This window comes from Parasteatoda tepidariorum, chromosome 3 (assembly GCF_043381705.1).
Source record: "Parasteatoda tepidariorum isolate YZ-2023 chromosome 3, CAS_Ptep_4.0, whole genome shotgun sequence".
Taxonomy (NCBI): domain Eukaryota; kingdom Metazoa; phylum Arthropoda; class Arachnida; order Araneae; family Theridiidae; genus Parasteatoda; species Parasteatoda tepidariorum.
Window position 1 is genome coordinate 16,919,054 of NC_092206.1, and position 25,612 is coordinate 16,944,665.

A 25,612-nucleotide genomic window follows, 5' to 3' on the forward strand; every position below is an offset into this window, starting at 1 on the left:
CTTTAGTTGTCAATAAATAATTTCAAACCATTATTTATCTTTGTTTATTTAATAAAAACGTGAGGCAAAATTGTGATAGTATTATGCCACAATGACACATTTAATTTTATAGACAAACCATAAACTAATAAAACTTATAATTAATTTTTGGCTTTAAACGAAATTTTAAATTTTTTTTAATAAATCTTAACAATTTTAGCTTAAAAAAATGAATTTATGACATTTTGAAGTTAAATTTTTATCTGGAAGTAAAATTCAAAAAAAAATTGAAAAGTAGTGGAATTTTGAAGTATACAGTTTTGAATACAGTTTCCTCTTACACTGTTTAAAAATTCTGATCAATTGACAGTAAAAAATACTGGCACAATGGGTATTGGTACTTTTTGCCGCAAAAACCATTTTCAACGGAACACGTTATGGAACAAAAAAACTGATGTATCGTAATTTTTTCTGTAATAACTACAGTAAAATCACCGAATCAGTCTAATTAAATAAATATTACTGTAAAATTTATGGTATAATATTTTTTGGCAAAAATAGATTTTACAGTAACATGGATTTTACGACTGATGCACTCTAAGTGCCGGTAATTTATACCGTAAATTAATATGGAGTTTTTTCAATATACAAACATTTTCGAATGTTTTCAATTGCAAAATAAAATTTATCAAAATAATATTCTTTTAATTTAATGTTACACATTTACTAACAATAATAAAATTATTTTATATGTGTTGCTCAGAGTGCAAGATTCTAAGCCTATAGTAATCTTTTTTAAGAAGAGTGATTATTTAATATTTATGCTCTATATTTCGTGAATTAATTGTGAATAAACTTAAACATAGTTTTTGTTCAATTTGAGTTTTTTTTTGTAATAAATTAGGTGCTTTGAAAAGCGCATAGATGGTGTGTAACATGAATGATTAACATAATCATTAAAATAGTGGTTAATATTCGCTGTACATACCAGATAATCATTCGAAGAATACGACACGCTCATATTGGCATTTGGAAAGTCTGTAATAATATCAACATTATTATTGCTTAAATTATAAAAAATGTTCTTTGATTTAATATTTAATAATCGCTTGACTATTTTCAACTCATGCAAAGTTTCTCAATATTTCATTCAATAAATAAATTTAACAGTTTAACTCTTATTAGAATTCAAAATATTCTATATTCAGAATATGTGACGATCCCATTTTGAATGATAAGCCAAAAGTTTTAAAAGAAGTGGGAAAAAATGCATATTTAGTTAAATATATCATGGAAGAGTTTAATTTATGATCTACTTTCAATTTTTAAGTGTAAAATCGTTCACAAAGTCACCATTCTTAACAAATAATAGGATTTAAAATAAATCAATAACAATAAGAAATTATAAAATTTTATATATTTTAATGAAAACTTCTATTTGTTGAAACAAAATATGTTGTTTTTCAAAAGTTTTATGGTGGTTTGCTTAAAACATCTTTCATTTGGGCCCCTGTTACGCAAATAATAAGTTAAATAACACTATTATAATAAAGGAAAATAGTTGCAAATATACGTACTTTATTTAAGTTAAATTAATTAACAGAAAATAATATTTTTGTTCTTGTCAAAATGTTCCAGGAGCATTTGCAGTGCTTTAAATGCCATCTAAAATAAAAGCTTTTCTCTTTATTTCCGTCAAATGCAAAAGTCTATTCATTCTACCATGATATAAGCTTCTATTCACTTAAGCTAGAAGCTTACTGTCAAATGCAATATGTACTCAACCCCCCCTTTCCTACTTTCAACGCCACAAGTTTTTCCACCCAACTGTTTTAAGTGCGGCCCAGGGAGTGAAATATGCCAGAAGACGATCCGGAGTGCAATCCGGACAGTCATTCTTTCCTTCTTCTCCCGGAATCGGGAAAAGCTTGCATTTGAAAAGCATGGCTCAGTTGTTTTGCAGAGTTGTACTACTTCTGTTATGGTCTGCACTTTCCGGAGAGGCTTCGAGTTACGAATATTATAGCAGTTCCATTAAACAGCAGTCCGGAAAATCTCGTCATAAATTATTGCTCATTCTTTTGGATGGATTTAGGTGGGATTATCCCGACCGAGATAAAGGACTTCCTGGTTTTAGGAGATTAGCGGAGAATGGCGTGCGTGCGCCTTATGTCACTCCGATTTTTCCGTCTAATTCTTATCCCAACTGGTACACTATTGTTACAGGTAAGGAGCTGTAAGCCTTTTAATATTTTAAATTTTTTGTCTTGTAGGAATTTGGCTTCGGCCATAATGAATGAAATGGGAGTACAAATTCAAAAAACATGGTTAAATATGAAACAAAATTTGAAACTGGTTGTTAGATAATTCATTTTTAGATTCGCTTGAACTTAAAAATCAAGAGTATACTAAGTTTTTTTTAAAAATTATTATTAGATTCAATTGAATTGAAAAATTCAACCCATGATTCAATATTTCTTATTTAATAGGGTCTGACAAGAATTTATTTCGCACTTGGTTGATTGAAATTGTGATATACTTAGTTCATACTTAGTTTAATCTTGAAAAATTAAATATTTTTGGGCTGAAGAACTGAGCTGATGGCTAATTAAAAATGAAATATATGCGATGAAGAAATCACTAATTAATTAGCTAGAGCATATTTTTCGTTAATGACACATTTTGTGTAATTTGACAAAAAATAGATTTAAAAATTAACAGTCAACAATTTAGAATTTAATAAAGATTATTATTATTTTTTATCAAATGTAAAATTTGTGTAAAAATTTTACATTTATAGTAATGTAAATATTTTTGACTCAAGTGGAAATAAGATGGAATTGTCTAAAGTTTTAAAGATGCTTTTAAAATTTTGGAATTGATGTTTAAGTTAGCATGGATTTTTAATATGCCTACTAGTTTTAATTATAATTATAAACATAACTTTATAAACTGTCAAAAATATACATTTTTCTGCTCTATAACATAATTTTGTTTGAAATTTAATTTCCTACCTCTTTCTCCATGAACTGTGATTGACTTCAAACACGTGACTGCTTTATTTCGTCAAAATCAAATTATACTTTTTGATTTATACTTTTATATACTTATCAAATTATACTATCATTCAAAAATTATACTTTTTGGTAAGGAGATAATAAATAATTTAATGCATCGTCAATTTGAGGCCGTTATGTTAAAGAAACTCATAGAAAGGGCATCATAAATTCCATTTTTAAATTTTTTAATTTTCATTAAAAAATTTCGAAAATGGTTCAGTATGCAGTTTGTATAAAGCAATAAGTGAAAAAAAATTTCTTCTTTAGTTTTATGTGCAGTTTAGTAACAATTTAATTTACTTTTATTGTAAAGTCTCCAAACAACACACTGAAAAACTTTTGATCTAATGATCGGACTACCACATACTAGAACTCAATTTTTAATTTTCGGATTATGATTATTTATCCCAAAAATCTGGGAATTATGGTCCCAATTGTTTGGCCAGCAGAGCAGTAGGAAATGTGAAAATGTTAATTTTACTTCTTGCATATTTCGCTATATCTTTTGCATCTTCGCCATATCTCATATTCGTCATGTCAACTCAAAGATAATTAAATAAAAAAAATAATTTTATCTAATAATTATTTTATTTTATTTAATAATTTAATAATTATTTTATTTTATTTAATAATTTAATTTTTTTTTATTTAATAATTTAATAATTATTTTAGTTTATTTAATAATTTAGTAATTATTTTATTTTATTTAATAATTTAATAATTATTTTAGTTTATTAATAATTATTTTATTTTATTAAAAAAAAATTAATATATTATTTTATTTAATAATATTCGAACAATTTAAAATCGTAAGGTATACAAATTTTTCACATAAATTTAAAGAAAATAATTTTATATAGTAAAATACAAAATTTAAACGAAGTCTGTCGTTTATGAGAAGTCAAATTTTGAAAAATCAGGTATTTAAAATTCGATTACTCAGGAATTATTCAACCAATTTCGTACAAATTTTTTAATTTGCTATATAAAATTACTTTCTTTAAAGTGATGTAAAAGTTTGTATAACATACAATTAAAATAATTTTCGAAAATTAATAAGTAAAATAATAAAAAAGAATAAATATTTACTAAAATGATCTTTTTTGTAAGAAAGTTTCTTTGGGCAAACAAATTTTATAATTGCGTGCAAGATTTTTTTAAATTCGCTTCAAAAAGTTCTCGAGATATGAGGAAATACACTGTAAGTAAAATGATAAGTTTTACAAATTATCGACAGCAGCCCTGACCAAATTTTTGGCCATTGGATCGAAAAATAGGAATGTTTATTCAGAGAGGTATTTTGGTGTTTGATTTCGTTAAACAAAATATCGTCTGCATTAATTAATTAGCAGAGATCACCCCTACGAACCATTAAAGTTGAGTCAAAATGAAGTGAAAATCCGGTTATTAAACCAAAAGTTATTCAGGTTATTTCACTTAATTTTTTGTGCACTGTACAGGCTTAACACAAATGTATGATCTGATTTTAAATACTTATGATTTTAAGTGTATAGCACATTTTAAAGTTACACAAATATAAAAAAATGCACCTTTTTTTTTACTTCCAGATGTTTTATGTGTTACTCTTTTATTGTTGAGCTCTAACTTGTAATGCATGTAGTTCCACACGTTTTGTAATTTCTCATTGTCAGCGATTCTCTAATGCTGCAAAAATGCGTTCTTAAAGTTATTGCGGTGACTTAAGCTTTAGTGGTTTAAAAACAGTATCTTCGACGTAGCCCCTTAAAAAGAAATACGATTGGAAAAGGTGATAATTTTATTTTTTACTTTATAACCATCGTTTCACAGCCGGCCCAATTTAGAGTTTACGACTACCAATGTTCAACTCCGTAGCCTTATTTTGAACCCTATCCTGGATCAAGTATTGAGAGAATTTTGCTTTCACGGAGGACACTTTGGATGGAACTAACATGGAGTGGAAGACCACGAAAACCACCCACGGTTAACCTAACGGCAAGGGGACTCTAACCTATGATCCGCCTACCCCTGAGAATATTTTACGTCAGTACTGTGGTCGGAGCGAACCGTGTACGGAATTCCAGCTATCACTGGGTGATTCGAATTCATCAATACGAACTCGGTTCACCTCATTGAAAAACGAGCACTCTATCCCCTGAACCATCGCATCTCAGGGTAAGGTGATTTCTTTTTTTTTTGTTCTGTAACTGTCATTGAACAGCCGACCCAATTTTATGGGTTTACGACTGCTAATGTGCAACTCCGTAGCCTTGTAATTTTGAACTCAATCCAGAAGACAAGGGAACTCCTGGATCGAGCATTGAGAGAAATTTGTTTTCGTGGAGGACTTTTTGATGGAACTACCCCGCATTTGCGTTACATGGAGAGGAAGACCATAAGAGCCCCCCACGGTTTGCCTGACGGAAAGGGGACTCTAACCCATGATCCGTCTCCCACTGAGGATATTTCACGTCAGCAATGTGGTTGGTGCGAGCTGGATGCGGAATTCGTATTGGGATTCGAACCCGGTTCGCATCGTTGGAAGGTGGACGCTCCATCTCCTGAGCCATCGCGACTCTGGGTAAGGTGATTAAGGGTAATTCACCTATCACTCTCATGCCCAAGACACTGTTTATGAAATGCTGGTGTCAAAAATACAGCAAGAACTTCAAGATCGCATTAGTGATGAATTGTTGACAGTGTGAAACTAGAATATGTGTGGAGCAAAACTGATTATGGGTCGTATGTCAAAAGTAAAACAAAAGGGTCACATTGTGAACATTCGTAACTGAAAAAAACGGTATGATTTGTTTCAATTTCGTGTATCATGTACATTAATGTGTGTATTAATTTCGTAAGTTTATATGCTTAAAATTCAGTCACGATGGATAAAGCAGAACAACGCGAATATAACGCAGACAAAGGCACAAAAAATAGGCATACTCTAGTTTCATTTCTATACACAAGAGCTTTCTTCAGTGTTGAAACGCAAAATCATAGGAGAAAATAATGAGACACGCGCGTTGCAATAAGAAAAAGATGGGAAAGACGAACGAGCTTGAACAAGGTAAACCAATGTTTCGCTGCTGTTTTTTTACTCTGTTTTTTCAGTATCTTGTCCAAGCTTGTTTCTCTTACTATATTGATTAGATTGTTTTTTTCTTTTTCTAAATGAGTTTGTCTTGTACTTTCACCCGTTATTTTGAGTTTAAACACTGAGGAATGTTTCTGTTTATAAAATCAAAGTTTTTGCGCCATGATTTGAGCTTTATCAACATTATTTTGCTTTATTAATGTGTTTAACAGAGTTTATCCCTTCTGTAAGCCATGCATTAAAAATAAATTTAGGCTTATTTTATTACTCCTTACTTTATCACTCCTTAAGGAGTCATAAATTACACCTTAAGCACCAAAAAATGCTATAAAACTATTAGAGCTATTGCAGTATTTTTATATTTTAATTTAATTTAGTCCATATTGTAGTATACAATTAACATAACTACTGGGAATTATTATATAGTAAATTTGATATCTAAATTATTTATTTCCACAAAAAGATAAATAGTACTTATTTGTTTTACAAACCATGCAGGAACGTTCACCAAAATGCAGGAACAGCTCCAGATTCTGGTTTACATGGGTCAATGGTTACCTACAATACAGATGAGTACCTCAAATACCACAGCATCACGATCACTAATGAGAATCATACATATCGAATACGATAATATCACGATTATTGTTGATAATTGTATCAAATACGGCAATATGGCAATCATTATAGCTAACATATCTAAAAAATAACATCGCGAATCTCATACATGACGAAAATTATTGAATACGATATTATTGTGAAAGTTGTTACATTTTATTTGGGTAACGAGAATATCTACCAATGTTAAAATAGTATAAATTAATTAAATTGAAAAAATACTGCTACAGATTGTGAAGTATCTATATTTTTAGCAACATATCACGGTATTAAACTTCGATACTATCGGTTATAGGTTCCAATGTTGGCGATGTTGATAACTCAGGAAACTTAGCAACTCTGCCAACATATAGTCCATTCAACAGATAAGTACCCGATAAATTTATTTCAAGTTTATAAAACTTGAACGATGATAAAAATCAAAGACAATCGAAATACAGTACATTATCGAATTACGATACAATCATTTTCTGAAGAAAATGATTTCAAATCAGAGATAAATTTGAGACTATATGTTTATACAAACAGTTATTTTATAAATAAAAAAATAAACTTTTATACGTGATATTTTTCAATCACATATTGTTTTAATATTTAATTCTATGAACTATATTTCAGAAACAGAGTAATAAGAAAAGAGAAAAAGACACCATCGTATCATCTATATATATTAAAATTATAATTAATATATAAAAATCAAAATTCGATGTTGCGGGAAGGTTAAATTAAATTTTAATAATTCTCAAGACAATCTCACAATACCTATAAATGTAGGTTTAATAAAAACGAGTTTAATAAAGAAACAAGTCATGAATGTAGCGAATTTATAGCAAGTGAATTTATAATTATGTTAGAAGGGACAACATCCTGTTCACTTCAGCTCACCAACTCCCTTCATTGCTTCGCAACTATCCTTGCTTCTTGTATGACACAAAACAAATTGTTCCTATAAAATATGTTCTACCAAATAAAAAACTAGAAAAAAAGTTAAATTCCTTTTTATACCCATGTAATCAGCATCTATCGCTTTAAGATTTGCTTTGTAATTCTTTAAGCCTTTTCATATTTTTTATTTTTTTTTAACCAATGCCCACCTGATTGATACTCATAATTTAGGTATCAGTTGGCAGATTTGTTGGCCACTTTGGCAGCAGCACCATGTCAGGTATGACAACGTCCACAGTACGGACAAAGAATGAAAGAACATCCATACCCTGTCCGGGATTCGAACCCGGGACCTTTCTGATGTGAGGTCAGTGCCCAGACCACTACGCAATCCAAACGTCTTAAAGTCTTTTAGAAATTCAATGACTTTTGTTTTACGATTCCTATTGAAGTTTCTTTGTTAATCCAATTCACTTTTGACGTGCGATTCATTTTGAAGTTTCTTTGTTATCCCAAATCGCTTGTTGTTCTACAATTTCATTTGAAGTTTCTGTTTTAACGCGAATCACTTTCGCTTTTCAATTGTTATTAAGGTTGTTTTGTTAACTCAAATAACTATTCGCAATTAGTATTGAATTTCCTTTGCTTACATGTTTTCTCCCAATGAGGTATCTCAAGTTCGAATCCCAGCCTTGGCTGGTCGATACGAGTTTTGATTCTCACTCGTGCTGAATACAGTACTGACATAAAATATCCTCAGTAGTAGATAAACAATGGGTTCGAATCTCTTTGCTGTTGAGCTAGCAGTGAGAGGTTTTCCTTTCCATGTAACACAAATGGGTGTTAGTGCCATCAAAATATCCACCATGGATATTTTGATGGACTGACTAACAAAAAAACTATCATAAAAGGATTTTGTCTATTTTCTCCCAATGCTTGATCAAGAAGTTCCCTTGCCTTCTGGTTCGGGTTCAAATTTACAAGGCTACGAAGTTGAACTTTGACGGTCGAATCGGGTAGGCTGTTCTATGCTGGTTATAAAATAGAATATAAAATTAAATAAACCTTCCACAAACTCATAATTTTTAAGTTTTTTTTTTGTTGATGTTTTGCCTACCTTTTTAAATTTTTACTCAATTTAAAATTGTGATAACACTGATAACTTTCATCAATTTACTCACAGTCTCTGCGAGGAGGATTTATCCCTTAACCCCCCCCCAAACTTCCGGATAATCTTAATTTTCAGAAAAGCTTTCCTAGAATCACGAATTTTGGTCTCTCTTTTTGTTGAATATTCATGCGAATAAATTTTTTTTTCCCAATAGTTTCATATTTCCGCTAAATAAAAAAACAATAATTTAAATTCTGCGATATTTATAAACTCTTGAGGTAGAAAGAATGTCGTAAAGTGAAACAAAATCGCACTTAACAAAAAAAAAATTTCTTTCCAAGAAAAAAGATAATTTCTTCTAAAATATTTTCAAAAATTAAAAAAAAAATCTTTAGAAAACTATTTTATGTTATTTTTAAGTAAAACTGTTAAACATTAATTAATTTTAAATTTTTTTTATTGTTTACTCTTTTTGAGATGAAATATGAAGAATAAAAAGTAAAAAGAAAGAAAAGTTTTATAAATTCAAACCATCACTTATCGAAGATGAAATTAAAAGTTCTTATAATCATACATGTAAAAAGTAATAACAAAGGAAAAGGTTAAAATTATATCATTTGTAAAAAACATGTAAACATAGTATTTTGTATTTATTTTAGTTTATTTGACCAAAAATACTTTTGAAACTTTATATTTTCACTTGAGTTGCTTACATTCTTACACTTTTATTCGATTTGAAGTTGAGTAAACTGTAAAAAGAAACCGAAGAGAAAAATCCTTTTTATATAGTAGTCAACAAATTTTTATGAACGAAAAAGATTTTTATTTTCTCTCTTTAAAATAATTAAATAATCTTATAAAAACTTGAAAAAGAAAAATCTAGAAAAAGAAGAAGAATTCTAAGCTTTATATTAATTTAAATGTTTTATTAGAATTTACTATTTCCTTGTTGATTTGTCCTTTGTATTACAGTGAATCATGTCTTAATTCAGGAAAAGAAGTCCGAAACCGATTATAGCTTTTGCTTTATATTTACAGTACATTTTTTCTGCCATTTACATAATAAGAAGGAGAACACTTTGATAACTTTTGATCTAATGGTTCGGAGAGTGCACGGATCCTTTTATGTTAATATCATTTCTCACGTATTTTACTACATCTCTAAAACCAATGAAGAGAGTCCAATAAATTTTACACAATATAAGACTTTTTCACCCAAAAGTAATAAAAAGTAGTAAGTTATTTTTCGTTATTATTTATTATTATTTAATTTACAAGTAGCCATAAAAAATTCAAATAGTAAAGTGAAAAATTTTGTGTATCTGAACACAAATAATGGTGGCACATACTTTGCACCAAAATTATGTTCTACTGCACCAAATCTCAAGGATAGTCCCTGATACTGTGAAGCAAGCAGAATGTTTTTTTACACTACTTGGGGTAAGGTACGGCTTCCAGCTACCATGTTTGTTATTTTATAGCAGTAAAATTTATAATAATAAGACATAATATAATAATCTATATTATATAAAACGCTAATACGTATGTATCAATAAAACCGATGATATTTCTTTACTCGCGTTGGCAACAGTTTTCATTTTTAATTGATAGGCTTCGGCGCGCAAGAACACGTAGTGAGCATCATATGGCTAATCTATATTATATAAGACGCTAATACGTTTTAATTGATAGGCTTCGGCGCGCAAGAGCACGCAGTGAGCATCATAAGTCTAATCGGGAGAATTCTCACCGAATTATCAAAAAAATTCTCACAAAATTATCTTCATCGAAGCCGATGCTTTACATCCGGCGTTCAGTACTATTTCATATTGTTTTACAACACATGATTTTAGCCCTCTGGTGGGAAAGACTTTAAAACAAAACTTACAACAGTTACTTTTCTCAACAACTGAAATTTAGAATAGTGTGATTAAGAAAAATATGTGAACTGTTTGCAATTTCAAATTAATATAGAAATGCACGGGTTTATAATTTTCTACAGTGAAAAGTTTTCGGAACTTCAGTGTTCAAAAAAGTATACAAAAGCTAGACGTTAAGAACGTATCCAATGAGAGAGCAAAGCGAGCATCATGAACTGCGAAAGCAGTTCCGGGGGTTGGCGAGCGCTAGCGAGCAGGGGGCGAAGCCTCCTAGTAATAATAATATTATAATAATAAGATATGATAATCATAAGAATCAGCAAATTTATTTTTATGAGACAATATAAACTAAGAATCAGTAATTTAAGCTGTAACGAAGTTTTAAAATAAACTTGAGTTTGTAAATTAAGCATACGCATAGCAGATATAATATTAAGAGGAATTTGAACAAGGCTTAACGGAGTAGGAGAGATTAAAATAATACGTAAGAAATCATTTAGTACAGTTTACAGAGACTTAAAAACTAAAGTATAGTATAAGCAGGGCCCGGTTAAGCATTCGCCAAATGCTATAAAATCGTAAATTTGGTGAATAAAATTGTGTTTTGGCGAAAGTATTGGCGAATGATTTATTTTTTTTTGCAGTGGAAAGAAAAATATATATAAAAGATTGTTAAGATTTGCATTTGGCGAAGACTGTCAAAAATTGGAGAATACTTTTGCTATTTGGCTAATAATTTGAAATCCTTAGCGCGGGCCTTGTATAAGGCTTTATTAGACAACTAAAGAGATACATAGATGTTTTTAATGACGAATTTTATTTCCAGCAGATGAAAAACAGAATTGAATGTAACAGCTAACTCTCGTTAATGATTGTAAACAATTGCAGACGAAATCAAAACGTGCCAACATTGGAGTTTTCGAAAGAGGAAATATTTAATGTATCGCATAAAAATAATCTTGGTGCAATCCTTTTGCATTCTGGGTGCTTAAAGCTATGAAAGCTCGATTTTGAAAAAGTGTTCCTTTTTTCACAACTCTTAAAGATGTTCAACGAACTCGAAGAGATATTTCACCACAAATTTCTTCAGCAGATTTTTTTGACGTAATTTTAAATGAAAACTCCATTATTTGAAGGAAATTGGTCGATTAGCTCAGGTTAATAAAGATATAAGAGATTTAAGAGTGAAATAAACAACCTTTCAGCTGACTTGACTATTTGAACCATACTTACACAGTTACTTACACAGTTCAGAGGCGAATTCTCTTTCCCTTTAGCTAACACGGTATTAGTGTTTTATTATTTTATAACCGTCGTTGAACAGCTGACTCAATTTTGGGTTTATGACTACTAATGTTCAACTCCGTACCCTTGTAATTTTGAACCAATCCAGAAGGAAACTCCTGGATCAGTACCCCCAGAGGTATGATTTGTAATGGGAACATGGAGGACTTTGGTGACTCGACAGATTTAACTTGCATCAGTCACCATTTACTACACGGGGAGTCTTCGGCTGACAGGGATCGAACCCATGCCCTCTTGGACATGGGCCCCGTGCCCTACCAACTAGGCTATCCCGGCCTTAGTGTTTTATTATAAAAAAAAAGTCTGAAACTGTATTTGTCTTGAAAATCTTGCACAATAAAATCATATTTATGCTTAAAAACGTTTACAACTATAGTGGCTCACTAATTATAAAAATAGAAACAGACATAGAAAGTAATCGTCAAATTATTTGTGAAAAGGTAAAGTTATTGTAGGGCAAGTAAAACTGTATTGCAAAAACTAGAATTTGAACTGACGGTTTCAATCTGCTTATGATAAGGGGGAGAAGCAGTGAAAAACCGTTATATCATCTTAACAGCTTTAAACCGTCAAATAAACGGGGAAAGTCCGGAAAGAGGTATTTTTTGCAACGCATCTGCATTGTTGCATTTATGTCATTGTATGTAAAATTGCCGATTGAAATAATCGTCGTACGTATTCGAAATACGACGTACTTGAAATTTTTTCTTCATAATTATCTTTCTTAATTAAGCAGTAAAAAAGAGTGTTGATTGAATTTTTTTCATGATTATAATTTTGTGTTGAATCTTGTCCGTCTTCATTCAATGTAAGAAAATTAATTTTCTCAACTCAACGACATTTTAAATACACAGTAAAATTCGTTTCAAATTTATACTTAATAAAAAATGAGGAGAAAATAACCAGTCTTTAAATTATTGAAAAATGCATTTTGTGGTGTTGACTTTAAAATAAAATAATTTCATCACAACTAATTAATTATTTTTTAATCATTTCAAACATTCAGAAGTTTACTGTTCTTGTTTCCTAATGAACATTTAAATAAATTATCATAGTTAATTAAGAATTTAAACATGAGCCCACAATTCAATTACGTGGATATTTACTTAATTATATTCAATAAGAAAGATAAATAGACGTTTTTCGATGAAATGAACAAACAGTAATTAAATCGACCAAGGAAATGTTATTTAAATTTTTTTATAATTTCTAAAAAAAGTTTAATTTTAATGAATAAAGTAATTTTAAAACGTAAGTAAATGAGAAATTAAAAATAAGTCTTCCTTTTTAACAAATTAATTTACTCTCTTCCTTGGCTATTTAATATTTAATTATAATTTAATTACAAAATAAATGTTATTCCTTTTTAGCTATGATGCTTCAAAATATAAAACTGCCTTTTTTTCAAATTAAATGATTGGTTTATTGGATTCTCGTTTCGCATATCAGCCAACATGATTGCTTGTCTAACTACTTAATTATGAAACTACTCATACCAGAAATTAGTTAACGTCTTTTTCTAGGTATTTAATTTTTCTCTCTATTCTAAAAAAAAGTTTTTGCAGTTAATTTTGTCCCCTGAAAAACTTTTTAACTACGTGATGAAAATCTAAGATTAAGGAATCAATTCATTCAGAATCTTTCAGGGAAGACATTTAGGGCATTCAAATCTTTTACATAATTTTAAATTTTTATTTATTTTAGTTTTAAAGCACGATTTTGCAGTTAATAATGAAGAATAACCGCCGTTCACAACAGCCAATCACATGTCTGAAAACGGCAAGCTTAAAAAAGCGATTTACAAGTCTGAATTTTCTTTTTCAGAGATGCAACCAATCACAAAATAGTTAGAATTTCATTCTTCAGTTTTACAACATCTCAACTTATTTCGTATTGATATATTGATTAATCTGATTATTTGTTTTCTAAAACGTTAATTCGTAAGTTTAATCTGGTTTTAAATCTTAATTCGATTTGTTTATTTACAAGTAATGCCTAAAAAGAAAAGACCTAACATTACTAAAAAGTCGCAACTCAATGCGAAAGCTAATCGAAAGCGGGAAAAACGTAAACTTCATAGTATAGAAGAAAATAATGCTCTTTTGCTTATACAACCTAATGATGATTCAACTAACAAAAAAAAAGTTAAACTAACAAAGGTTGAGCTAAAAGAGAATGTGTGTAATTGCTACACAGTCGCANTATATATATATATATATATTGAATTAAATGTGTTAAAAATATATTCATTTCTTTGGGACAAAGTCTGTATTATTGTGATTATCATTTTTTTTAAACAAGTTTCATATTAAGATTATATCTGCACATTGATGTTAATTTCTGACAATTTTGGCTCATTTAGAGAACAAATAGGACATAGAAGGAACTGTAGTCAACGAAAAAAAGTGACATTGATATTGACACACTGCTTATTCTGCATTTAAGAAAATTAATTCTTTTCGATGATAACAGTTAATATTCAGTTTAATATTGAAATATATGAAATCAAAGCATTCTTGGTTTTGCGAAGCAAACCAAGCAAGAATTGCGAAGCAATTCTCCGGGGGTTGGCGAGCGTCAGCGAGCAGGGGGCGGAGCCCTCTAGTTTTTTAAATTTTAATTACAAAATTAATTATTCTTTCTTATTATATTATTTCTTTCTATAGTATTCCTTATAGTATTATTTCTCTCGAACTATAATGTTTTAAACTATAAAACGTTGTTTTTAAAACTAGAAGACTGCTTTATAGTTAGAATTCTGGCATCGCTTCTCAGCCACCGCATGATTGCTTTGTCAATATTTTTGCTTCTCAATGCCGAACGGATTTTTTTTATTTTTTAATTATAAGAACATTTAAAATTAAAATACTGCTTTATTATTGGAAGAATCGAAAAGCTTATCAACCACCTTCATTAACTATTTAAATAAAAGACTATTCATACCCACCGTACCTACGTTATTTGTGAGATGCTATTTCTGAGCATGCGCAGTATTGCTAAGGAGCGGAAAATAAGGTTACAGTTAACATAACGCAAAAGCTCTTTATTGTTAGAATTCTATGATTGCTTTGCCAGTTTATTTGCTTCTCAACATCTGAAATTATTTTTACATAACATCATTTATAGTTAGAAGACTGTTTTATTGCTGGAATCCTAGCATCGCTTATAACCTACTATGTTTACTTGCTTAACTATTTAACTATCAAATTAGGCGTGTGGCGTAACTGCCACTACAGATATTAAATACCAAAACACTAGTATATAAGACATGTTACCTTGAAGTATTGTTATTAGTGTTAGTAATTTTAAAAACAATCTGCACTAATTAATTAGCATAAACATAATTAGTATAAACATTTCTATTCTTCGCAATTTAAAAAGTTTGCGATAAAATAACTGCGTGAAAAATGTTTTCATTAGCTTAAGTAGCTCCAGAGATAAGGTGATATATCAACAAAAATAAATAAATAAATAAAATTTACATTAAGGTACTGAAATCTACTACTGTTATCCTGAACTATTGAGTTCATATTTTCTATATTGCAACTACCCTATCTCCCGTAGGAGATCTGAAATACGAATTCATTGGAAAAGAAAAGAATTCCAACTATGCTTACACTTTTGATTCTAATTCCATAAATTTAAATATCCAATTTTCCAATAAGTAGCATATTTTACGTCTATCCCCTTAAAAGAGAAATTCATTTATTATTTGGTGAAAATACGATTAAGTCAGAAGATACTTCATCATTTTCTCATATAATGATTTAAATCAGATTTAATTGGATGCCTGTAAGCGACGTCACACATGTGTGTTGAACCTGATTGGCTTCTGAATCGACAAATGACACGATCTACCTACGATGACGTTATTTGAAGGCACCCAATTAGCTTAAAGTTAATGGTGACAATAGTTTACTTGAAATAAAAAAGAAATATTTATCTAAACATAAACCATCTATACATTATGACCAAATATTTGATGAAATAATTTTTAAACGAAAAAAATTGAAATTGCCGATGTTTCGATTGAACTAAAGATGTTTGATACATTAAAGTGAATATAGTAATATGGAAGTAAAAATTATGATTGAAATATAAATATTCAGAGGAAAAAAAATGATTAATGTTTTTTTTTTCATGCCAAAATTGCCATTTCGCTTGCAATCAGAGTTGCATCTGAGTAACTTCAAACAAAGACTGAAAGTAGATTTTAAGAAGGCAATGGTACAAAAGTTCTGATTTTGCATAGTCATCAGGATTAAAATCACAAAATGAATTTGTTGTTGTTGGTTTAATTTGCGGTAGCCTGCACAATGGACTATTGAGATGGTCTGGGAAACATCCATGAACATGATCCGAAGACATGTCATCAGAATTTTTATCCTCCTCAGAGGGGATGGCTCCCCTGCTTCTGTAATCGATACCGCGCACCCTCGATTCCTTTGACAGCCTGATTAAACAGGTAAACGATCTACACACTGACCGCAGACCGTTTGACTTCGATATTCTACTGGGAACTGTATCTTAACGATCAGTAGTTCACTGCGGGACAAAGCTCTAAATGTGATCCATCTCTTGTGCATCTTAAAATTCGCGCATCCATTTTAAAATTAATTTAGAGTGTTTTGAAAATAAATATTATCTGCTACATACTTTTCCCACCAAAGAGCACCCAATATGTTTCAGAAAAGCGTTTATTTTCTCATAAAACTTACATAAAAATGTTTATTTTCTGTAATCTTGGAAAGGAAAAATGCTTCTCTATTTTGTAATATATATATATTCGGAATGACTCCATTGAAATAGTTTGCTTTGATCGTAAACTCAGAAGTTCTCGAAATCAAAACTCGTTATTATGAACATTTCGTAACTGCGTTTCATTGTGATCTGCTTAAGATAAATCCGCTGCAATGACTTCAACTTCAAATATTGATGGATGAAATGAAATAGTGCCGTGTAACACAAATGTATATGAATATATATTAATGCAGTATATTTTACATTGTTTTATTTGTTATCAAATTGTAACCAAAATTCTATATATAATTTTGTTTTGTTTCTTAAATTTAAATAAATTAGATTATTTTCTAATAAATATACACCACTACACAACCTTAACGAATATTATTTGAACCGTTTCTCCTTACTAATTCCGTTCCATTTTGAAAATTTAAGACGCCCGGTGGCTGAGCGGTAGAGCTTCGCGCTGTCGTGCTACAGGTCCCTGGTTCGATCCTCGGGCTGGGCAAGGTTGACTCAGCCTTTCATCCCTTCAGTGGGTCGATAAGCAAGCATGCTTGGGAACTTAACACTGGGGGGTTCCACGTTCGGTTGACCACCTGACCGGAACATCTGCTCCTGCACTGCAGAGCCCAAGGTCAAGAAAACTGAGATGGGCACAGTAGGCCTTGGCCCTCTATGGGCTGTCGCGCCGCTGAGTTTGAAAGTTTAAATGTTTCAAAAACGTAAATTGACGATTTTAATGAGAGTAAATTAAACGAACATACTGTGTTAGTTGGACAAACATAACTATGTGCAGTAATTATAAACTTTTCTAAACCATTTTTTGGCTTTTATGAATAATTTAATTTTGGTATTTTTACACATTTGTGGTCATTTTTGTCGCGTAGGCTAGTAGTGGATTCAGTCTTTGAAAGCTGCTGAAATGGAAGAGTTCTCTAAGTACGTTTAGTAGTACGACCTCAGAGAACCTGTCTTTTAACGACTTATTAAATCCCCGAGTTCGAAATCACAGAAACTGGAATATATGGATTCATACACGGAGAAAAAATATTTAGTTAAAATTACTGTACATAACATTTCGGGTAAAAACAAAGTATAATTATGGCAATAAAACCAAAATATATGCTATTTAACCGACTCATATGGTTTGTCGAAAATTTTGATTTCAAAAATTATAGTTTTTATTACCGCTGATTTAGTAAAAAAGGCGAAACTAAAAAGTAAATAAAAATAAATGGTTTTTGCGGCATCTTAATGAAGTTATCGAATTTTTCCCCATTTACCAAATTTTAATGCTGATTATAAAACAGTATTTTCTGGTTAATTTTGCTAAAATCATTATGAAAGTGCCGTGCAAAAAATTACCGTGCCTATTGGTGTTCCTAAAGAGCCGGAAACAAAGTAAATTTTACCATATTCGGGTAGTTTTGAATGTACTTTTTTTATCAGTGTAAATTTAGCCAATTGAAGGCTTGCAGACAAGAAATAAAGGCAAATCATAATCCTTTTACTGATACGTATTAACATTAAATCTAAATTCACTAAAATGCCACTTAAAACTTTTATACATAGAGGATAGAGGTCTTCATGTGAAATTGCAGTTAAAATGTATTTCTGAAACTTAAATAGGATTTTTTGTTTGGGTTACGAGCAATATAAAGATTTTTTGATTTTTATTGCCTAAAAGTATATGAAATATTGTAAGGTTTTTTTTGTAAATAAAATCTTCTTAAAAATGTACAATAACATCTTAAATCTATTTAATATTAAAAATAAGTTACAAAATAAACTGTTTTAAGATACCATTTTTCAAAAACTATGTCTTCTTATTCCCTTAAAAAATTGAAATTTGCATCAATAAAACTCATCTTTTTTACTAAATAATAAAATTATCATTTCAGCTAATATGTCCGTAATGAATATGGAAAATTAGGAATTTCTTACATCTATACTGTTTTCAGTTTCTATAACAACCGTAAATACCTGCTTCGTAATAAACAACAGTTCTAGGGCTGGGATAGCCTGGTTGATAGGACACTGGGCCCGTGTTCAAGAGTTCATGGGTTCAACCCCAGTCCGGCCGAAGACTCCACGTGTAGTAAATGGTGACTGATACACGTTAAATCTGTCGAGTCGAGCCCAAAACAAATCAATACCTCTGGGGGTGCCGCGATGGCTCAGGTGATAGAGCGTTCGCCTTCCAATGAGGCGAACCGGGTTCGAATCCAAGTCGATACGAATTCCGCATCCAGCTTGCACCGACCACAGTGCTGACGTGAAAATATCCTCAGTGGTAGACGGATCATGGGTTAGAGTCCCTTGCCGTCAGGTTCTCGTGGTCTTCCACTCCACGTAACGCAAATGCGGGTTAGTTCCATCAAAAAGTCCTCCACGGAGGCAAATTTCTCCCAGTAATCGATCCAGGAGTGCCCTTGTCTTCTGGATTGGGTTCAAAATTACAAAGCTACGAAATTGAACATTCCCTTATGAAAAAATCGAGGTACAAATGAGGTATAAACGAGGTATATTTGAAAGGTATAAAGGAGGTTGTTATTTAAATACGTCGTTAAGGTTGAAAAGGGTGCAAATGAATACCTCAAAATCAACCTCAAATATACCTTAAATATACCTCCAGAGGTATATATGTTTCAACCTGAGGTGTTTAATTTTACATCTGTGGAGAGGTAGATATTTACTACTTTAAAGTGTTTTATTTTCAACCTTAGGTTATTACTTATCAGCCTGAAGTATATTTTTTTACACTTGTGGAAGTATTTATTCAACAACCTAAGGTGTGTCATTTTACACTTCAGGTTATTATAAATCAACCTCAGGTGTATTTTGTTCGACCTCAGGTAATTATTTTTCAACCTCAGGTATATAATTTTATGCTTGTAGAGGTATATATTTATCAACCTGTGGTGTGTCGTTTTACACTTCTGGTTGTTATAAATCAACCTCAAATGTATTTTGTTCTACCTCAGGTAATTATTCTTCAACCTCAGGTATATAATTTTATGCTTGTAGAGGTATATATTTTTCAACCTAAGGTGGGCCATTTTACACTTCTGGTTGTTATAAATCAACCTGAAGTGTATTTTCAACAATTGGAAAGGTTATTTTTAATTAGCGCCATGTGTTCCATGTTCTACCTTAAGTTATTATTTCGTAACCTCAAGTATATATTTTTGTATTTTTAGAAGTATTAATTTATCAACCAAAGATGTTTTTTTTAGCACTTACGAAGGTGAGGTGTTATACGGACCACCTAGTTTATTAATTTTTAGACTCACTATATAAAAAATATAATATATATATAAAGATATTATATATATTATATGAAGAATAATGTACATTACATTTTTTTCACTAGTAGAGATCATTTATCAACCTGAAATTTTTAATATTAAACCTTCGGCAGTAATTGCTTCTTTTGTTAAGCTATAAAAGAAAGTTTCAAATGCATAATTCTTCTATAATTTTAATAGATTGATTTAAATCATCTTAAAATAACACTTATCCAAATTCTACAATTAGTAAAAACTATTTATGGGAACTCATATTTTTAGAAAATAGTTGTCTAATGTGCTTGAATTTCTTAAGCTATAAAACTACAAATTTAAATAATTAGTCAGCTGAAATTCAAATACTTTTATTTAAAACTAAAATTTAATTTTTTTACAAATCAACAATATTATTTTAAATACTGTTTCCGTCTACCTGTTGAAACTTGTGATTATTGGAACCTAAAAGAAAGAAAAAAATGAATTAGTAAGTAAGTCATATTTACAATAATAGTGGCAGGTTTTAAACTATTAAAAAATTAGAAATTATTTTTTTATGATTTAAATTAACTGGATGAAGTTAATTTTCTCTTTCAGATAAATAGTAGTACTCTTCTGCCATTAGTACCATTCAATCCTCATAGCTAAAAAGCATGACAGGTACCACAGCCACAAAATGAAGTACACTGAAATCAGTACTACCATTAACAACATTTACAGAAATTCAAAGATATAATTCCAATCTTAATATGCAATTTTAACACTTTGTATTCTTCTATACATTTGGTATCTTTATGGTACTTGTAAGTTTGATAATTATATTTTCTTTCTTTCTTTTCTTACAAGTCTTCAAACTCAATAAACCTAGTCTATATATTTTTAAACTTTTTATCAGACTTTATGAAACTAATAGCTTTTTTATAAATTTTAGACGCTGATTCTGAAATTGACTTTCGTTATTGTCAATCACATAAGAGTTTCTTAAAAAATAGTTATTTTAATATTTTTTAATAAATGTAACCAAGAATCAAGAATCGTCTAATAAATTAAATTAAACCAATTTTTATTCTTATTTTACACTCAATCGAATAGAACAAATTACAAGTTGATAAGGAGCATTTATTTTAATGCTGTGAGTAATTTTATGTGAGGAAAATGTCTAAGAGAGAATGCTTTGAAATAATACTTTTAAAATAAGTTGAGTACAATATCTCCTATATAATTTATAATACCAAGCCGAATAAAACTAATAGTTAGTTGTTACAAACATTTGTTTAAATATAAAAACACATCCTGAAATTCAAAAAATTGCATATTACTTTTAACAATAAATGTCTTTATTTGCAATTAATTTTATTCAAATCAGCATTAAAAGTGCATAAGAAACTACTGGCTTATTTCTAAAACATTTAAGATTTCCGAAAGTCGCTAATTTTTGAAGTAGTGAACTATAAACAGCTGCATAAAAATGGTCATAACCTTGAAACAAATTGTCATATAAACTTGAAATCTGGTTAAATTTAATTCTATTCAATATTTTAATGAGTAATAACAATCTGCTGAGTAAATAATTAACGTGGGTAAATTGAGAAAAAATAACACGTAGTGAAAATAACAGTGTGATCAAACATAAAAAAGTGAGCTAGTACAGTTACTAGTTTCCAATTATGAAATATCTAACAAACTATTGTTATCAACAATTGAATAAATGCTGTAGTTTATTAGGAGAGATTACTTTTTCTTTATGGTATGAATTCAGAACTATTTCCTAGGGGAAGGCTGAGCATCAACTTGCTAGTCACTTCATCGCTGCTGCACATGTGCTATTTACAGCCTAGGTCATCTCAGCAATATCAGGGAACAGTGGATAAGCTCTGTAAATATATATATATATATATATATACATATATGTAAGAAAAAAAATTACACGTTAATCAGATTTTAAAAAAAATCAGATATAAAATGCAGTGTTATTATACATATTTTGACTCATAAACAACAATATAAACTTTGCAACAGATATCCGAGCAAACGATAAGCATGCAGCTATAGCAGAATTTCAAAGCAAAATTGCTATTTTAAAGATATTTCAATTTTCAATGATTTATTTATAAGAGAAATTATGAACATTTTACTCAACTAATCAGCTTGCATACTGCAACGTTGAAACATATACATTTAAGCAAAATAAAAGAATAGTTATATTTGAATAAATTACAAACAATAAAATATACTGTGCATAACCTGCTGTAACGATTCACCAGTAACGTTACCCTAAACAGCGACGAGAAATATTTCGATTGTTCTCTCTTATTGCTAAGCCTACACTAATAGCTTCTAAGAATATCCTCCAACTTAAACTATTTAAGATCAGGAGGCATCTTTAAAACAAAAATAATAAAATTTAAGTTTGAAAATTGAAGCATATTTGATTAAAAGTGATAAAACCAAATTAATAAATGTCAAGCACACTTACCGAATTTCGAATACACTTTCGATTGTCAACACACACGCCATTTGCCGGCTCGCACGGAACTCTGGGAATTGAGCTAGTTAATATGAAGTGTACTTTAAACAACCTTAAAACAAGCTTAGGTATAAATAAAATGACTTCATACACCTCAATAAATACCTCACTCTCGTTAGTTGAAATAAGGTTGATTTTTTTATACCTCATAAATACCTCTTTTGTTACAAGTGTAAGAAAAACAACCTCGTATACCTTAAAAATCACCTTATCAGTCTAGTTGGTATGAAGTGATTTTAAAACTACCTCAAAATAAGTTTAGGTATAAATAAAATGACTTAATATACCTCAATAAATACCTCACTCTCTTTAGTTGAAATAAGGTATATTTTTTTATACCTCGTTATTTACGAGGTATAAAAAAATATACCTTATTCATACCTCATTCTCGTTAGTTGAAATAAGGTTGATTCTTTTATACCTCATAAATACCTCTTTTGTTACAAGTGTAAGAGAAACAACCTCGTATACCTTAAAAATCATCTTATCAGTCTGGATGATTTGAAGTGATTTTAAAACTACCTCAAAATAAGCTTAGGTATAAATAAAATGACTTCATATACCTCAATAAATACCTCACTTTCTTTAGTTGAAACAAGGTAAAAAATTTTATACCTCAAAAATACCTCTGTTGTTTCAAGTGTAAGAAAATCAACTTGGTATACCTCAAAAATCACCTTATCAGTCTGGTTGATTTGAAGTGAATTTTAAACAAACTCAAAACAAGCTGAAGTGTATATAAAACAAGTTCGTACACCTTAATTACAACCTTTACGAGGTATAATTTTTATTGCTATTTTCTGTGCAACCTTAAATATACCTCAAATCAACCTTAATACCTCAAATCAACCTTAAATATACCTTAAATTTTCGTAAGGGTTAGCAGTCGTAAACCCATAAAATTGGGTCGGCTGTCCAACGACCGTTATAAAAATAAAATAAAATACCTCTGGGGAAACTGATCCAGGAGTTTCTTTGTCTTCTGGATTGGGTTCAAAATTACAAAGCCGCGAAGTTGAACATTAGTAGTCGTAAACAAGATAAAATAGATAGTCGTTAAAGATAGATAGTCGTTAAAAAATATAAAAATAACAGTTCTAAAAAACTTGCAATGTTGTAAACGTGTAAAAGAATCTGTTATTTATATACGTTTTCAGTTTCTTTAAGTGTCGCAAAAATGTGTATCGTAATAAACATGTGAAATTTTGAACCTATTATTTCTATGAATTTCCTATTTAAAAGTCATAAAAACCTTTGTTATAAGAATGTGTCATTTCAATATTTTTTTAATTGTCGGAAACATTTTTAACTCCAACATAATACCACGCATAATGAAGATGGTTTTGATATATAAGTTGGTTACTTGAAAGTATCCATTAACGTGCAGTAATATAACTAATGTGTTGGTATACATGTTTGTTTGCGTATAACAGTATCCATTAACTCGTAATTGTATACCAAATCTCAGAGTTTTATGGGTCTAATCTGGGAAAGCAATTATTTGCTTACTCAGAAGTTTTTCGTATGGATGAAAATCAAACAAATATCCCACAGAGGTTTTCTATCTGCATTACTGCGATTAACTTGGATGCTATAGTTGCAGCTGGGAAAAGATAACTTACTAAAGATAAATTGACCCTGAAAGTTGCAGAAATAGCATTTATTGCTTACATTCCAAAACATATGTTTTCATTTCATGTACTAAAATGTAATTATTTGTTACTGAGACAAATACTTCAAGTTAAGAACTCAAAAGGTTTTTTTTTTACTGCATTACCATACAAATTAAAATAAGACTAGAAAACCAATAATTGTATTAGACACTAATATTCGTGAGAAATGCAACACCATGAAGAAATGATGCAAATTGAACCAAACTTGCATGAAATCAAAAGAGAGGTTAGACAAATTATATTAATTAAAAAGCGATAGTGCATCTATAACTATTGCGCATAAACCACTATTGTACATGTTTATTAATCCACTATAAATAATATGTGGGTTAAATTTCATTAATTTCTGACAATTCTTTCATAGTACTAAAATTTTCATAAACATTAATGTGAGCCGTGATGGCTCAGGGGTTAAAGCGTTCGCCTTCCAATGAGGTGAACCGGGTTCGAATCCCCAGCAATAGCTTCTCGACACGAATTCCGCATCCGGCTTGCACCGACCACAGTGCTGACGTAAAATATTCTCAGTAGTAGACGGATCATGGGTTAGAGTCCCCTTACCGTCAGGATAACCATGGAAGATTTTCGTGGTTTTCCACTCCATGTAACGCAAATACGGGTTAATTCTATCAAAAAAAGTCCTCCACGAATGTACTCCTAGTAATTGAACATTAGTAGTCGTAAACCCATATATATATATATATATATGTATATGTATATGTATATGTATATATATAAAATTTTTTTGTTATTATAGCAACAGTATTTGTTAGCAAAATAAACTTTCGCTTCAATACAATCGTCTTCATTTCATATTTTTCAAATTACTTAATCGCTATTGTAACAAATGCTTAAAGTCACAAGAATATAAAAGTAACCAATGTCGATAAAAAAAAGTAGCTTGGATCTTTCTATTTGTTGGAACTTACTATATATGAACTGGGTATTGAATCGGTAGAAGCAAAATCTATTTATAAAATTCGATTTAAAACATTTAGTTTTAAAATATATTTTTTTTCATTTCATCTTGATTAGAAGTTCATTTTTGTTGAATTAAATAATTGGATTACATGGGTATAAAGTAATTTTTTTTTCGATGCAATATATAATTAACTGAGAATAGCGCACAATGTGATAGTAATATAAATTTTTAGAATCTGTCTAAAAATGAAGTCAAAATGTACGTTGAAGATTACAAAATAACTTTTAAGTTAAGAGCGATAACAAAATATAATGAATCACTACGGAGAAAGGTGGGTCTAGAAACATCAAAACTAGATTCCATATTAATTGTTTGGAATTGCTTTATCCAAAAATTTAATATATTTTAACTTTTTCAGTCTCGTTGTCCTCAGCTATGAATTTGTTAGATTTTATTAGGTTTTTTCCCCCTACTGCCGACTTAGTGGTTAGCGTGCCTGACTGCAGAGCCGCTGGTTGCGGGTTCGATTCCTGCTCAGGGCATGGATGTT

At 30.1% G+C, this 25,612-nt stretch overlaps 1 protein-coding gene and 1 long non-coding RNA gene across 5 annotated transcripts in view; one reads left to right on the forward strand and one right to left on the reverse strand.

Annotated features, from left to right (window-relative positions):
- Positions 1-1,832: 1,832 nt before the first annotated feature.
- LOC107438564 (glycerophosphocholine cholinephosphodiesterase ENPP6) overlaps positions 1,833-25,612 on the forward strand; it is an 80,048-nt gene continuing 56,268 nt past the window's right edge. For all 4 annotated transcript variants that reach the window (XR_011636351.1, XR_011636350.1, XM_043047481.2 and 1 more), the window contains exon 1: positions 1,833-2,205. Coding sequence is in view for 2 of the 4 variants with exons in the window: in XM_043047481.2 (XP_042903415.1) it covers positions 1,923-2,205 (283 nt within the window). In the remaining 2 variants the exon portion in view is untranslated. The remainder of the gene's footprint in view (positions 2,206-25,612) is intronic.
- LOC139425123 (uncharacterized) lies at positions 20,293-22,718 on the reverse strand. Its single transcript, XR_011636349.1, has 3 exons — positions 22,417-22,718; positions 21,676-21,814; positions 20,293-20,402 (listed from the first exon to the last, which is right to left on the reverse strand). It is a non-coding gene; the product is annotated as an uncharacterized lncRNA (long non-coding RNA).